At 37.1% G+C, this 17,922-nt stretch overlaps 1 protein-coding gene across 1 annotated transcript; it reads right to left on the bottom strand.

The window, feature by feature from the left end:
• Nucleotides 1–6,507: 6,507 nt before the first annotated feature.
• On the bottom strand, nt 6,508–17,922 carry LOC103714234 (NADP-dependent glyceraldehyde-3-phosphate dehydrogenase). The gene is made up of 9 exons (XM_008801419.5): nt 16,841–17,922; nt 15,828–16,021; nt 15,614–15,742; nt 9,373–9,492; nt 9,141–9,277; nt 8,884–9,039; nt 8,192–8,570; nt 7,051–7,167; nt 6,508–6,949 (listed from the first exon to the last, which is right to left on the bottom strand). Exons 1-9 carry the CDS (start codon nt 16,983–16,985, stop codon nt 6,836–6,838), a joined length of 1,491 nt encoding a protein of 496 aa, XP_008799641.4. The 5' UTR covers nt 16,986–17,922; the 3' UTR covers nt 6,508–6,835.

The following is a 17,922-nucleotide window of genomic DNA, read 5'->3' as shown; positions in this document are numbered from 1 at the left end:
TTAGTGTTGCATGTGACCAAGACACTCCTTATTTAATACTTTACCATCAGAAGAAGAGTAATTGGATACTTTCATTTATGTTATTAAATATATATATTAATTCAAAATTATTTATAGACAACATGAAGATACTTAGCTATGTTATTCAATAACCCGTATAAGCTAAAGAATATATCAGATTGATATACTGAATGCTTGTGATTGAAAAATATATGCTGAGATTGCATGAAAAACAACTAGATTCCTTGCAAATCAATTACTGAAATACATTCATTGCAACATAATTTTTGTTTGTTATGTTATCATATCATACTAATTCAGTGTATGCGATGATGATTCTCACACAATGACACAATTAAATGTTTGGTTGCTTGACAGTGTTGATTGAGAAAAGCTTAAATTTAACCAACCCTGAATGAATGTAGTAGAGCTTTGCATTTACAAGAATATATTATTCTATTAAAATACATTCCAATTTTAATAAATGTGATAACATTAGCATCATTAAGTCATCATGGCTACTTTCTAATATGTAATCTTGTCACTCTAGTTAGTTATAATGGCTGACACGCGGCCCCATAATCTATGAGATAGATTAGCCACCAACTTTCTAAATTTTAAGCGATACATGTCAATAATGAGAATTAATACAAAGATAGTTCACAATATGCTAGATAAAGTGATATGCAATGACCTTTGTGATGCATAACAAGGTTAAAAAGTGGAGGGCATTTTAAATCTAAACACTTCTTACCTCGAGTATTTTTTTTCATAAATTTCTTTGTCCCACATTAAAATTATAGAAGCACTTCTTTTGAAAAAAACAATGGCGCACATAATTTAACAATCATTTATTAAACCTGTGAAACTTGATACATGTTCATCCATATAAACAAACATATTTCACACATCTTTTCATCTAAGATGGCAACATGTGTTTGCCATGTGATGGAAAGGTTTCATCATTCCCAGATTTTAATAAATCAAAAATTCTATAAACAAAATTTTAAACTCTCTCTCTCTCTCTCTCTCTCTGCTAAAAACGGGAGTATCATACATAATGTGTACGGATACAATCAAGAAATTCAAAAAACAGTACATCACGGAGTGCACTGGGTAACTCTACCTCTCCTACCGAGAAAAAGTCCTTCGAATGGTTGGGAACAAAAAAGGCCACCCAGTCTGCAGCTCCATTGGCCTCTCTAAACACGTGCTTCGCCTGGAGCACCATCCCACTACAAACTATGGCCCGGATATCTCTCAGCAGTGGATGATAATTATCAACCTCTCCGGAAACCTGTAGGATCCATCCAATGGCCGTCGCCGAGTCACCCTCCAAAAGGATCTCTCACCCCTACAGGGCACGCCAAACGTAGCACGATCCAACTCATGCCACTCTCAGCTCCATCCCTGGCACTGAGGTATCAAACAAGTGGCAGCCCCCAGCAACAATCACCCCAGAGTCCGGTTTCCTAACAATAAAGCCCGCCTCACCCCTCCTACCTCCATGTAGGACGCATATATCGAAATTGACCTTGAGAAAACTCGAAGGTGGGGGTTCCCAAATGAAAAATACCAAATGGACACAAGCAGATGAGGAGCCCTAGATATTTCGAGCTATCAAATGTCTATCCGACCGAATCGCCCGAGAGGCCTCCACCGCCAACAGTCGCGCCCTCTTCACCACTACCCCCAATGATGGGCAGCTCTCCCTAAATGTCCAGGCATTCTTCTCTCTCTTTGCGAGAAGTCTTTTTCCCATTGATTTACAAGCTAGAATTTTAAACCTAAAACTTAGTATTAAATTCATGAGATGATATAGTTCCTTTCAAAACAATTGTCGAATTGCATAGCATCAATTAACTTTGAGAAATAGACGAAAAATGATTTAAAAAATTAGTTCTTATGTTATCATAATGATGTAATGATGACCATGCAACAAGCACCTTCATTATGCATGGGATGTGCGGGAGATTTGCTATGGCATATTGCTCAGCAAACATCCAGAATGCATGCACCTCAAATCATTCTTAATCAATATATCACTCCACAGCAAGATTCACATGCATATTCCATGTGCATCATGGGAAAAATAAAAATAAAAAGCATGCATAATGCACATGGAATGTGGCGACGAGAGATTTTCTGAGTGGAGCAGTGGAAAGTTAGGGTTAGAACGGATCTCGATAAAATAGGATACTTAAAGCTCTCAAAAGGATGAAGATGGGAAGATAGAGAGAGGAAAAAAAACAAAGTACGTACAAATCTACGTGGTTTAGCCACAGGCTTATATTCACGTATGAGGATGGAAAAGAGATTCCATTACAAAGGATGGAGCACAAGAACAATGCTGCTTCTCAATAAAACCCTAGCCTTAATATACCCCATCTGATACTTTCCCACCATAGACCTCGCATAAAGTTCCCAATCATTTTTTTGCCCTTAGTTTTCCTACCAGATTTGTCAAACTGAATCATAAAGTGGGATGGACTAAGGAATTCAAGGCACACTTAATAGTTTAAAAAATAAATACTTGTAATTTGTATTGATTTGAAAGTTATTTTTCTTGAAAAATGGTAATTTGGTGGGAATAGATAAAAAAACTCACAAGCACTTGTACCATGGAGTTGATTTTTATGCAAAATTATAGAATCAAAGCATGTCCAAATTCTTTATATCCAAATAAAGCATACATTGACTGAGGAGCAGAAGATTTGCATATACTTTAGGAAAAGTTGGGTTCTGGCTCAATGTTTCCAAGTACAAAGTTTCCAAAAAAAATAAAAGTACAAATCTAACCCAAAAAGGTGCACAACTTGATGATGAGAAGGAATATAGTTTGTGCTGCAATTGCTGGACGATAAAAAATTTCAGCTTCCTAAAATATTGAGGAAGAGAGGAGAAGGAAGACTAAGGCCCCGTTTAGTAGAGCTATTGGCAGTAGAGTTTTCGGAAGTAGAGCTTTTTAAAATAGAGCTTTTATAAAAAGTTATTTACTGTTTGATAACTACATTTATAGAGCGTTGGGAAACTTTAATATGTATTTGCGAAATAAATTGAGAAAATACTTTTGGTATGACAAAATAATCATAAAAGATATTACATAGTATTATACAATAGAGCATAATAAAATATAATATGTATTAATACATAAATATATAATATAGTACAATATTACTATAATATAATAATATTATTATAATATAGTAATATAATATTATATTTACAGCAGTAAAATAATAAAGGTATGAATATTATAATTATCATCGTTATATATTAATATTTTATTAAATATAATATTTTTAGAAACTAATTTTTGGGTTATTTGTTTTCTTTGTTGGGACTCCTGCAGATTTCTATAATATAAAGGGACATTTTCTATAATTATAATATTTCATCATAGGTATTTTGGTTCAAAAAGAAAAAAATTTATAAATTAAAATAACTTTTCGATGCATACTAAAAGTGCTTTTCCGAAGTAAATGGAGCTTCTCTGAAAAAGTACTTTTAGGCTGCATCAAGAAGCTATTTTGAGTTATAATTTTTTTTCTTTTTAAACTAAAATACTCATGATAAAATATATTAATTATAGAAAATAATAATATTAATATACATGATAATAATTATAATATTTCATACCTTTATTATTGTATTATACTATAAATATAATATTATATTACATTATATCATAATACAATAATATATTATGTTATATAATATCAAATTATGTTATATTATATGCTATAGTATATAATATTATATTATATTACAGTAATATTATACTATATCATATATTTATGTATTAATATATGTTATATTTTATTATGCTCTGTTGTATAATAATATGCAATGTCTTTTATAATCATTTTGTCATATCAAAAGTAATCTTTCAATTTGTTTACCAAACACATATTAAAGTTTCACAACACTTCAAAAATATAGTTACCAAATAGCAAATAGCTTTTTATAAAAGTTCTACTACAAAAAATTCTACTTTTAAAAGATCTACTACTAACAGCTCTGCCAAACATGACCTAAATCTTTCTCTGGGATAAAAGCATTACTAATTGCTTCCAGCTAGAATCATCCATGCCCAAATAACATCCAAATTAGCTTAAATCAACTGTCTAATTTGCCTTTAACTTACAGCTCACATGATAAGCTGACATACAAACTGCAAGTATTTTCACTAGACATGACAAAAGTCATATGCAAGGGACCTTATCAAACCCTTAGCATTTGTTCATTTTCAAAGATCCTTGTTGGGGTGTTATAAAAAAGAAAATTACAACGGAATGACAACTTGTAATCCAATCAGGAAGGGAGGATTTCATCAAAAATAGGATTTTTTTTTCTTGCGGGAAAAGAAGAGCAAAAACCCCACTTGACTTCATTAAGGATACGAAGTTGCAACAAAGCTGATTCTAAGGAGAGCAGCAACAAGGATACATCAAAGATGGTGTTTGCATTAAGGCAAGGGAGGACAAATCTTTACCAAGGAGGTTATAACTAAAAGTCTACCTTTGAGGAACTACTGCACTCCAAGATAAGAACATTGAAATTCCCTTCTGATGTGAAGTAGAGGAGCTTCTTTGCTGTTGTTTCTTTCCATCCAAATGAACTAGGAAACTCAATAACCAAAAAATCCCAAGAGCTATTGTACTTCTTCGAGTGTCCCTTGGTTCTCTAGAAGGATCAAATAGACTTGGACTTTTTTTTTTTGGGTACATCAGCGCCTCACATAACACGCATATGAGTACAACCAACAAAGTGAGAAAAAAGATGCTGGCGAAGAGAGCAAGAAACATCCGCTTGATTCGTCTAAAGAAATTTACCAAAGTGATGCGCCGCGAAGGAAACCACCCAGTCAGCTGCACTGTTTGCTTCCCAATAAACATGGGTGGCCCAGAAGGAGCCACAAAACCCCGCGATCCTTCGAATGTCGTGGAGCAGTAACTGCTCGTCCGTCGCAGTGTGCTGACCATAAATCCCCTCGATCACAATAGCCGAATCCCCTTCGAGGTGAATGCAGTTCACACCCAGAGTGTGCCCCGCATAGGAGATGCCCCTCCTACACCGCTCAGCCCAGCTCCGAGGATAGAGGTGCTATAGATTCGCCGTTCATCGGCTGCCACAAGTCTGGAAGGACCAAATAGGCTTAGACATTTGAGAGCTCAAATGGCTAGGCAGACATTGAAGCACCATTCTCCCTAAATACTCAGAATAATGGAAGTTAATAAGGAGGCGACCAATGGAATCTGATGATCCTTTACACAAAGGGCAATGAAAAAGAGAGCTAAAGCCTTTCTTGTTAAGGACCTCCCCCTAATTCAGCTCATTCTTTGTAGCAAGCCGCTAGCCACATAAAGTTTTTTAATTTATCAGGTGCAGCGGCCTACCAAAAGGCCGGTGCAAGGGGTCATATAACACCTTCATGATTTAGGAATCTGTGAAAGATTTTAATCGAACATATTCTAGTTGCCATCCATTTCCAGCGAACCGTCTCTTCTAGAGCCATAACCTTCTCTTGTGGAGTAGACTTTCTCCCATACTTTTTTTTTTTCGAAAAAAAGTTGCCAAATAATCTACTAGAAATGATAAAGAAGTGTCATTTGTGCAGATAGATGATGCTGTCTATACCCACTTTAGCTTCCAAAGAATCGTCGAATTAATTCTAAGCCAGGAGCTAAGTGCATGTCATTGATTATGTATAGGATGACCAAGTACAATCAGCAAGGTCATGACCAACTCTAACCCCTCCCCTAAAAAATAGTCATGACCAAGTCCCTCATTGGACCGGCACCTGAAAAAGTTCAATCAAATGTCTAAACTTCATAATGTTATTGTTTGGGGCATTGACTACGTTGAGCTTTTGCCTTCTCACTGCACATTGCCAATGCCTCCTGAGTTTGTACAACAATACCAAGATTACTCATTGTCTTTAATAAACTCTGATATTTTTACTGGAATGATTTGCCAATAAAGCCAATTGCCTGAATCTGAAAGTTTTTGGGCATAACACTGGGACTGCATATTTGGCTTCAGACAATCAATCCAAAGAGAGGTTTTCTCATAAATTTTAACCTAATAAACATGAAAAAGACAGGTGCAACAGAGTGCACATTTGATTGTGAGGTACACTGGGTTAAGTGGTAGAATAAGGAGCTATTCAGCCAAAGGTGTTCACTTTTTGAGGAGTAACTTTCTACCGGTAAAGATGGGTTAAACCCCTTTAACCAGGATAACTTTTTTCTGCTACAAAAGCGGGGTCAAATAACTCTATTCCGTGGAAAAGTGGGTGACTATTGTTTTCCCTTTTCGATTCAACCACTTATTCTCCAGTTAACCCCTCATTCCAACAAACATCTTTTTCCAATTACTCTATAGAGGGAATACTTTTTTAATATAGGAATAGGCGCAACGAGTACCATGCAGAGACTAATAAGGAAGTTCTTTTTTCAACAACAACAACAAAAAAAACAAAACAATTGTGGTACCATGATACAATGTCTCAAAAATACCATAGCCTCTATCAGATATCTATTCAGATATAATATTTTCTCGCATTACAAGAAATACAACAAATACAACAGCTCTTATCAACTTTAGGGAACACCGGAACATCATCTCAAGAAATACATCAAAGCCTCCCTTCACAACCATGTAATTTTTTCTTAAATGCAAAAACTAAATGTATAGCAGACCAATATAGACTAATCACAATCTATCTGCTATTTATTATTGATTAACACCAAAATGTAACTGGAAATAGGATAAAAAAGGCAGACAGCTTTGTCATACTTATTTTAACAACTGAAATCGTCTACTTTAGTCTTTAACCCATGGTGTAGGATGGAGATGGTAAGTTAATAACAATGCTCTTGATTTTTGTCATCATGTTGATACTGTTAGTAATTCCCTGTGATCCAATACCACTGTCCTTCAGACCCTGCAATGCACAAGCCATATCATGGTTAGCATAAGACATAGTTGGGAATGCAAGAATTTTTATATACACTCCATAACACGGTTATCAGAGAGAAATTATACCTGGAAGGGGAAATGGTCAGGCCCACGTGCCGGTGCTGAATTGATCTGAACTGTTCCTGTCTCCATGGCATCGCTGATCATTATTGCTTTGTTGATGTCCCTTGTAAAAACACATCCCTGTGCCACATTAGAATAAGTCAGTATTCACAATAATAAATCCATCAGAGAATGTTAAAAAACAGAGCCTGTTAAAAGAGAGCCTGAATGTGTTAGGATGGTAGTGAACGAGGATAACAAGCATGGTGCGAAAATCAAGTGTAAGTTCTGTTATGTGCTCTTTTGTGAGTATGCAAGTCAAACACTCCTTATTAGGCTCGAGCAGGACCAAATCTCATTAGGGCAGTACTATAATTATCACAGACCCTTGGAAGGAACCATTCATTTGAATTCCTAATGCAGAAACCCAAAACAATAATATCAACTGCTAAAAAGATCCATTTTGCAAGTTCGTTATTACGGGTAGTTCCTACAAAGGATCGGACTAATAACGTATACAATGCTTGAATTATCGATGTAGATGCTACATAGTTGGTTCTCATCCTTCAGAGACTACGAGTATAATAGGAGAATCCGTTGACAAAAGGATCACCCTAAGATGATCATCTCATGGCTATCGAGAACGAATCAAATCAGATGGTTCTATTTCTCAATCTTTCTGACTTGCTCCTACTACTAAACTAGAAATAGACATTAAGAGATAATAAATTGGTTTCCTTGATATGGTAACCCTTTTCTTATATGTTTCGACATAAGCCAGTGATCCCCAAACTTTGGTGGGTCAGTATAGGGAAGTCAAGCACTAGTTTTGTTGATGATCGAGTCTATCAAAAGAAGCATGTTGTTGCAGAATCCTTTTGTTTTCCTTACAAAGACCAGGTTGATGGTCCTTACTTTGTTTCATAAACTATATACAGGTTAACTGAATAAAAACATATCGAGCAAAACTTTCATACTCTTGTAAGAAAACAAATCCACATCAACAAATAAGTTGCTTTTTTTTTGTCCTCGTTTTGTTTTCTGCTTTCTAACAAAATACAAGACTTTTAAGCATTATAACATGAAACAACTGAGCTTTGCAATTTATGCAATAGGTTTATAAAATAAAAGATAAAAAACAAACAAGGAAGAAGCAATTGCATACCTGGAGCCCAAAATTGCTAGCATTGCAGTGATGGATACCTTCTTCAACAGAGTTGATCCGGATTACTGGCAAGACTGGTCCAAAGGGTTCCTCCCAAGCAATTCTCATATCAGGTCGGACATGATCTAACAGCAGTGGCCAAATGAGGTTCCCCTCTCTCTGGAACTCCTGGCAAAATGTGGCTCGTTTTTCTTTCGCATCCATAACCAATCCTTCAATGAAATTTGCAGAGGATTCCGATACAACGGGAGTGATATCACAATCCTCCTCCGGCGGACCAACTGTGAGTCTTGCCACCTTGGCCTTCACCTTCTCTACAAGAGCATCAGCTACTGATTCCATAACTAGGACAACCTTAACAGCTGTGCATCTTTGACCACTGTAGCAAACAAAAGTAGAGCAGTTTATCTAGTTGAAATTAGTCACTGCAGAACCTCAATATTAATTCCCACGTTAATAGAAGGGTAAAGTATACAATAATTATTGGAATCTAGACTGCTTTCCATATATAGAATACTAGTTTACCATTATAAAATATTGATAGTAGATGCAGATGTTCTATTTGCAAACTTTTGTTGTCTCTCAACCTTTTTAATGGATTAAGATATATAGGCATTAGAAAGGACCCAAACAAGGAGTATTGCGAACTATCTGCAGTAAATTATTGCCGGGGGGCAGGCTCAGAATATCACCTATAAGAGAAACCTCCTTTCACTATATTTGCAGCAGCCAAATCAAGATCAGCATCTTCAAGCACAATGCATGCATCCTTCCCTCCAAGCTCCATTTGGAGAGGGATCATGCCTGACTTCTTTGAAATGGCAATTCCAGTATCACCCCCAGTAAAGCTGTGATGACAAGCAAGTATTAAAGGAAGGGGACTGAAGGACTTGATGAAAGAATGATTTCAGTAAAAAAATCCAATGCTGCAAAAGCAAAAGGCCATTACCTTATACAGTTCACCCCAGGATGCATTGTCAGAAAATCTCCTATTTCCGAGCCTTTGCCCGTGACACAACTGATCAGGCCTTTTGGGAAACCAGCCAAGTGAAAGCAGTGTACCATGTGTAGAGCAGATACAGCACCCTGGACGAAAAAGTTTTAGAATGAGAGTCAACTTTCCCAGAACAGGTGCACATCTTATGGACTGAGATTTTGGTGCGTACACTAATATGTAATACCTGAGTGGGAGGCTTGAGCACAAGGGAATTGCCAGAAATAAGTGCAGGAGCAATTTTGGAGACCGCTAAGTTGATGGGATAGTTGAAGGGTGGAATGGCCAAAACGACTCCAAGAGGGATCTGCAGCCAAATGCAATAAAGCTTGTAAACCAGAAGTGGAAAAAATAAGGAGGAATATTTAGATATCATAGATTCGAATGGCCAAAACAACTCCAAGAGGGATCTGCGGCCAGATGCAATAAAGCTCGTTAATGGGAAGTGCAAAAAAGAAAAAAAAAGTTGCAATCTTATCTTCAATGCAAGGTTGAAGAACTCATGACTCAAACTCACCTTGCCCTCTACTAATTTATTTGACTCGGACAAGTCAGCTTAACAACTCAACCAAGTCCTGAATTTCATACACACACTATATACATTATATGCAATGTGCATATATACATGTATATATAACACTCATATATAATTAACTAAAGAATATTTGAATGATCAAAACATCTACAATTAATTTGAATTTAATATGGTCTAATCTTCTAAGAATAAGAAGGAATATTAAGATATTATATATTCAATAATGATATCTATATGCAAAAGCAAATGGGAGAGTAGCATTAGCAAATGGTTACCCAACATTCCAAGTGATCAGAATTGACCATGCCAAGTTATTTAGTTAGAAATTAACAAACTTCAAATTAACACAAAAAAGAAAGCATTGAAGTTTTTGTCTCCTTGCCGATCACTTGTGATTAAACTACTCTTTCAAACACACAAAAAATCATGGTCATCTCTAGTTGTTGTTGGCAGAGGAATAGAATCTTGTTTTTATATCACTTTCTTGACCCTTACCTTCCACAACCATGTCTCCTTGCTCTTGTTCGTTTCTAGCACTAACTTGGTGACAATTCAGCATGACTCAATCCGATTTGGTGGCAGTGTGGTTCAATTTGGCTGAGTTAAGGTCTTGTGGAAACAAAAATTAAGAATATGACTCATTCTTTTTTTTTACTCATTGATTCAACCAAGTCTGGAAAGACTCAACAAGGCTAAGCCCAAGTTTGTTCATATTTCAATACTAGCCAAGTTATCTTATTTAGAAAACTATTCTGCCTAGAAATTACTGTATTTTTATTTTATAAAAGAATAATTTACTAAATCTAAAGAAGATTGAAAAGAGCTTGCCTGGATCGAGACATGTGATATACGTTGTCCTAAGAACGTGATTCACCCCCTACGCGCGGGTTTGTGGCGACCTTGTCCCCAAGGTACAACAATCTGGCTCAGTCCGATCCTCCTCTAACGAGTATGATCGTTGTGGAAGCTTGATCCGACCGACTCCTTTAGTTGCCCAGAAAAGCTAAAAAGATAAAAAGTAGAAGAAGAGTCTATTTATAGACTCTATCCAAAGACCGAAAAGACGCGATGGTTTCGAAGATACGTAATGTTTTGAAAATATTGTATTTTTTCGAAAATCAACATTCTCTTTCGAAGAGTCACAACTCTTCTAAAAGAGGCGTCTCACATAAAGGTATTTTAAAGCATTTAAAACAACTAGAATTTAGGGGATAGAAAATTTAAATCTTTTTTAATTAAAACTCCAACAGTCTTGACTTCTGACTTGGTAGCCCTAGTTTTCTAACCTTGCTTCAATGTTTTCATATTTTATCTACAGTGGTGTTGTAGCTTATTTGGGACTTGGGAGAGATCATATAGAAGATCTGAATGTCAAGTTGCTGTAATGAGAGCAGTCAATAGTGTTTATCGAAGTTACACTTGACTATCATGCACGGTATATTGTCATGTAGTTCTAACTCAATTCAGCTTCATTTGCTCATCATATTTAATTACCAAATAAACCCTCAATGAGATATCTGCTCAGTGAGGGCTCCCTTTCCAGTCTACACTGTTTGTTCCCTTGTTTCAACATGTTTTATGGGACTGTCCCAGAACCTCAATAATTCTCTAGTAAGAATGCAAGAGCACCATCAGATGCCGACCATCATAAAGCTCAACAAACAAATGTTAGATACAACAATTAAGCCAAGAAAAACTATCAGATGCAGCAACATAATGACCTCAACTTTCGTAAGAATCGCAGGACATATATGTGAAGTCAGAAGTCAGTAAAGATGTTAGAGAAATAGTAGGAAAACAACAGCAAAGCACTTTAGGAGACCAGATGGAGTGTTATGACTAGTCATGTTTCTAGAAGAATGGCTTGCTTCATCAAGTAATTTTAGCTGACAAGAGTGACCCTATCTGCCATTCTACAATCTGTGCATTCTTTCCAATTTCCAGAAAGCATTCAATGTCCAGCATTCAGCACTCGTTGAGAGCACACACAGATTCATACAGTGGAAAATAGTGTAGGAGATGTCAAATATTCCTCTAGTATAGCATATGGATATTTAAAAATTGAAAAGTGTTCTATTTGGTGGACATTGTAATCAACAATCCCGAAAAAGGATACAAATTTTGTTAAGTGAAGTACTAGAGTATAATACAAAAATGATATATTGGTTCTAACAATAAACCAGATATAACCGCACATCATACCCTCCCAACCATGTTGTAGTTGGCTTTATGTCTCTTCCTATAAATTCCTGTGGCGAGTACCAGTAAAGTCTAAAGTTTAGGAATTTTACAGATCTACACTGGACTTGATCATTGTGAAACTAAGCTTTAGTTAGGTGTACAAAAGACAGTTTCGACAGTCCTATCATTGGGTTCACCAAAATTTAAACCATGCTGTCCCGAAAACTACGACCGCATTGTATTTAATGCTGAAGTGGAAGCTTTCTGCATTTTGCAACCAACCTAACCCTTAACTTTCTAAAATCAGCTCAATTTCAACTAATGTTTTGGTTTCAGTTCCTTGCTTTTCCTTTCTTCCTGTCACATACATTCAACTCAACAGCAAAACCTCTTCCACTCTGCATAGGTCTTCACCTCACCCCATGTTTCAATGTAACAAACATTAAATGAACATATTTTAAGGTCATTTTTAAAGGTCTCCATCATTGTACAACGAAAATAAATGCCATGATTATTATTTTCACTTTTTTAGACTAAAGTATCATATTGTATTAATATGTTTCTAAATATATAAATGCATTAATTCTAAAAATAAAATTGTTATCTGTAAGCAATGTCTATGTGGATGTAACAACTGACCAAGAAATTGGGCCCAACTTGGGCTAGGCCCAGATCCCACCTAAACCCAACATAACACCCTCTAGTTTTCCCTCTCTCATGTGAGAGCCCACTCCCCATCCTCCTCATGCTCGCACACCCTCCCTTGCTATCCTCCTCCTCCCCTTCTTCTAGTCACCACCCACAACATTGTCGATGCCTCCTGTTCCACCATCCTCCAACAACCACCTCTCCATCCTCCTCCCACCTCTTCATCTCTTTCTCACTCTCTTCTCTCTCTTGCTCACCTGCCTCATTTTAAAAAGTTTTCATTGTTGTACAACAAATTAAATGCCATCATTGCTATGTTGCTTTTCAGAATTAAGGATCATTTTGTATTAATATGTTTCTTAATAAACAAATGCATTAATTCAAAAAACAAAATTGTTAGTTGTAATAAATGCACGTGGGAAGTAATACCTGAGTCCTGACCCAGAAAATTGGGCCCAACTTGGGTTGGGCCCAACTTGGGTTGAGCCCAACTCCCACCTAAACCCAACGCGACCCCCTTTGCTTTTCTCTCTCGCATGAGAGGCCCAACCCCATCCTCCTCATGCTCACATGCCCTCCCTCACCCTCCCGCTCCTCTTTCTCTCTTCTCTGCTCTGAGTACCACCCACACCACTGTCAACACCTCTTGTCCCACCACCATCCGCCAACCATCTTCCATCCTCCTTCTACCTCTTCACCTCTTTCTCATTCTCTTCTCTCTTCTCTCTCTTTCTCGCCAGCCCTAGCTTCGCCCTCCTCTTTTCTCTCCCAACCCCATCCAAATCCTTCTTCACTCTCTTATCTTCACCCTTTTTTTGTCACCTCTCTCTATTGGATAAAATCCCTAATTCCCCCTCTCCATCTCTATTAAGATTTCTCCTCACACGCTTTTACAGAGAGAGGTGACCATGACTCTGGGCAAGAAGAGATCAAATTTGAGGCCCCGACTTCCAAACAGAGATGTGATTGAGATAATTTCTAGCCCTAATACCATATTATTTGATAGATTAATATGGTTTTAGGATGGATTTGGGGAAAAGGTCTAGGTCTATGTCATTGGTTACCTTCAGCAAATTTCTGGCAACATGGCCTGTAACCTTGGAGTCCTCATCTTGTAGGAATTCCAAAAGGACCAATATTATAATTTTTAGAGATATATTTTGATAGTTCAGGGCCATTATTGTAGTAGAGAAAGCCTCGGTCAAAAATCGACAGGTCCATTTAGGCCACTTGATTTGCCCAAAACTAGCCATAAATAAGATCTACTATTTATTTAAAATATTTTGCACTAAATTTTATAAGTTTTGAAGTTTTATTTTGTTGATTTTAAACATTGGTGCCTTGCTTGGAATTTTGGTGGTTAATTAGATTAAGAAATAATACAAGTTTTAATGAGGCACTTGCGTCTATTAAAGAGCTCAAGATAATGTTTGACATGCAAATTATTTGCAATTGTTAGGTATTAGAGAATTTTGTTTGAGTGGAGAGTCTTTGTTCGACTTATCATGTTCGGTAAGTAACCTTCTACCTAAACTATAATGATGACTCTACATTTTATAAAGCATATCCTTGAGATAATTGTTGACTGCATATGACTTTATCTCAAAATATTCTACCTTGTTTTCTCATAGAATATATCTATATTGGATAATTTATTATTTTTCATTAATTTAATGAAAAACCCCCCTTTGAAATTATTTGCATTAATTTTCATTAAAATGCATCTATGTTAATTAATTTGTAAATATTTCAAAAATTATGTATTGTAAATTGTAAGATACTTCTTTTGGATGAAATGCATGTATTTTTAGTAAATGCTAAGAGTTTAAGGTTATGCTGGTCCATATTGTGCAAAGCTGATATGGAGAGGCTATTGGTTGGCATGAGACACGTGCCACTATTAACACATCCATGTAGGGTACATACTCTTTTGTTGGCATATATGGCACCCTTTATGATACCGTACTGTATTTATTAGCTATTGGTACAACCCCAAAACTTAAACCAAGCTTTATTGCTGCCAAATGTTCTTTGTCTGCATGCAAAATGGATAAAACAAGTGAAGATTGTGGCACTGAAACTCTTGGATAGTTTGAAAATCATGTATATTCATAGTTATGTATTTTTGTCAAGTTTGAAAGGGAATGAGAGTTATTGGAGATATTTGCATTAAACCCTTGAAACAACGTACCTTTGGATGTACCTAAAATATTCTTTAAAGCCATGCATGTTTGTCAATTATTTGAAACTATTTGGATACTCATGTATGATTTGAAGATTTGATAAACTATCTAAGCTGTCACGGTAACCTGGAAAATACGATAAAAAGATTGGCATGGGATGCATGCCACTGCAAGTACACATCCATATCAGTACTCTTTGGTTGGCAAATAACTTTGTTATTGCCAAACATCCATCGTATGCATGTAAATTGTATCAAACAATTGAAGATTGTGGCATTGAAACTCTTGGACATCTTTGAAAATCGTGTATATTCATAATTATGTATTTTTGTCATGTTTAAAAGGGGCATATTGGAATTTTTGGATAATTTTGCATTAAACCCTCAAAACACTATATCTTTCAATGTGTTTGAAATACTTCTTTAAAACCATTCAATGTGTTTGAAATACTTCTTTAAAACCATGCATGCTTGTCAATTATTTCAAACTGTTTGGATGCTCATGTATGATTTAAAGATTTAATAAACTATTTGAGCCATCACGGTAACTTGGAGAACAAAATAAAACTGTATTTATAAAACCAGTGAATGTTGTGTGTTTGCTTTGGCCTCTCGGTCTGACTATGTTTTAGACCTATCAATAGGGTTATACATTCATTGCTCCGGTACTAGATCATTTTGGATCTGCTCCACAAGGATTAAATACGGTACCTGACCTACTCTGTATGGGTTAAATATGGTTTACTAGATCTTGTCACAGAAATAATATGGCCTAGTCTTAGAATGAAAGGTCTCACAGAATTAGCACCTTCTGAGTTGCTCTACTTAACTTGAGGGTTCTTATAAGAGAAAAGAAGTAAGGCAAGGAGGGGGAAGGTGTACCTTGGAACTCAGGCAGTACTTGCTCCGGTTGTTGCCAGGAAAACTATCAGAGAGCAGAAACTTTCCCTCCCCAAGTATCCGAACTCCCTCTTCCGCGGTGTAAGATACCAGATCCCCCGACCTCACCACCTTTTTTTTAAAAAAAAAAGCATTTTAAGCAGGAAAAAAAAGATTGCCGTAAATATTGGATAAGAGACCCGGGAGGTGATGTTACCTCTGTGACGGCGTCCTTGGCGGGCTTGGCGATCTCCTTGACGAGGCACTCGGCGATGGGGGCCTTGTGCTCTTTGAGGATGGCTGCCGCCTTGTGAAGGAGCTCCGCCCGCTTCCACAGCGGCGTCCGGGCCCATGACTTCTGCGCCGCCTTCGCAGACTCCATCACCTTGTTCACCTCCTCCTGCGTGCATGCTACACCACGCCATGCTCTCGGGTCAGTCACAACCGCTCCCAAATCACCCCAGTCCAAGAAAGGAAATCCAAGTTTTCACGGAGAAAGAGGGTCAATGTTTCCTAACAATTGGGAACGGCTGAATTGAATGCAGCAACTGGTTACAGGCCAAAGAAATTAATAATTTGTGGAAATTGTCGAAGAAATAGAACAAATTCTGAAGAAAACGAGGAGTTCAAAGCTTGTACTGACGGGTTGTGGTCCACGTCCCAAAAAAAGAATCCGATTGTTGCGATGAAAAAACATAAAAATCCCTTGTCCTTGAAACCTCGAGAATCAAATAAAATTACTGGAAATTATAAAGAATTATAAAGAAAGCGCAAACCTTGGGCCTGGAAGCCCCAGTCCCACATCCAAAAAAAATACAAAAGGAAAAGAAAAGAGCACGAGAAACACTCCATTTTTTATTTTTTTTTGGAAAACCGATAGCAAAAGCCTGGTGAAAATCGTTTCCAGTTACCACAAAACTAGCTACAAGAAGCCGGAAAAATGCGGTTGATGTAATATCTTGAATTTTTTGAAAAAAATAGAAGGGATTTCAAAGTTCATATAACCCGAATGCCTCGGACCTTGCGGTGAGGGTCCCGTATCCGGTCCAAAAAAATCCAAGTTTTAGAGGAAACTCTCACAAAAATCCCATTTTTGGGGAAAAATGCGAATAAAACTAGTTAAAGTCGCGCATCCCAACCACTAGTGAACTCATTACAGCATACCTACAAAAACTCCGCAAATCAAGAAATAGCTTATTGCGAAAGCAAAACTAAAAATAGCTCGAGCACCTTGAACTTTGTACTGAGGCTTGCTCGTCGTCGGATTAATGACGGAAACCGACTTCCCCGAAGGCGACTTCCTCCACTCCCCATCCGTGTAGTACTTGTACACATCCCCGTCGATGATCTCCTCGAACACCCCTTTTCCAGCCATCGCCGCAAGCCTCCAAGCTCTCCTACGTCTCCTCCCCTTTCCCCTTGCTCTCAGAGCCCTCGGTGGCGCCGCGCGGAGCACGAAGAGCGAAGAAGGAGAATAAGTATTATTTTATCATAAAATAATAAAATATTATTTGCATTCATGCAATATTATTTTATTTTTGACTGGTATTGTGAATCTAATGCTATAAGATTATCAGTCAATTTTAGGATTATGATATGTCAAACAGCAGTTATCATGTTTTTTTTTTTATTATTTGGATGTTTCTTTTAGCTCTGTTGCCCAAATGTTTCTACGGAGAAGCTTTGGTGCTTAAACTCCAAGGATGAGTAGGATTCAGAAGACAGAAATGTTCGTCAAAAAAGGGGGAAGGGATGATATCTTAACCTGGTAGCACATCGTGCTTTTGGGAAAGGTAGTAGCGAGTGATTCATTTGGAAGGGAACCACTATCTGATGTAAAGATCAGGATAGATGAGAGGATGGAACCTGGGTTCAATAGAGGGATTTTTTTTTTTTGATTAAAAAAAAGGATTCGGTGTATCTTTTACTTTACCATAAGGCATGTTTTGCTCATTTTCGAATAAAGAATCTTTCACCTCTTTTCCTTAGATGGATGGCCGGGATCCCCTCGAGGGCTTTCCTATCAATGCCTCCCTCTCCTTCCCTTGCCCTTCCTTTCCAAATGAGACCTTCGCCTTTGCCTATGCTCGCATCAACTGGTAGAAGACTTGGGGTGTCAAAAGAAGACTTTTGTACCAGCTCAGCTGTTCATCGGTTCGATAGAAACCCACCATATTAGTCTCAATCACAAAAATTTGGTAGAAGATTTGAAATTCAAAACTCCTCTCTCCTCAGCTTCCTCTCTTTCTCTCCAACTACTTGCTCTGCCCTCGACTAAGATTGTTGTTTGAGGAGAAAAATAGAATTGCAAC

The sequence above is a fragment of the Phoenix dactylifera genome, chromosome 2, assembly GCF_051530095.1.
Source record: "Phoenix dactylifera cultivar Ajwa chromosome 2, Ajwa_hap1_PhDact_Kaust_v1.1, whole genome shotgun sequence".
In the NCBI taxonomy this organism is placed as follows: Eukaryota; Viridiplantae; Streptophyta; class Magnoliopsida; order Arecales; family Arecaceae; genus Phoenix; species Phoenix dactylifera.
The sequence above is the reverse complement of the archived record's forward strand: the minus strand, read 5'-3'. Positions and strand labels throughout refer to the sequence as shown.

Coding starts and splice junctions, on each gene's coding strand:
- LOC103714234 (XM_008801419.5), bottom strand. CDS start 16,985: ATGGCTGGAAAAGGGGTGTTCGAGGAGATCATCGACGGGGATGTGTAC. Junction 9,493..15,613: donor AGTACTGCCTGAGTTCCAAG/GTACACCTTCCC, acceptor ATTTGGCTGCAG/ATCCCTCTTGGAGTCGTTTT. Junction 6,950..7,050: donor CTGACCATTTCCCCTTCCAG/GTATAATTTCTC, acceptor TGTGCATTGCAG/GGTCTGAAGGACAGTGGTAT.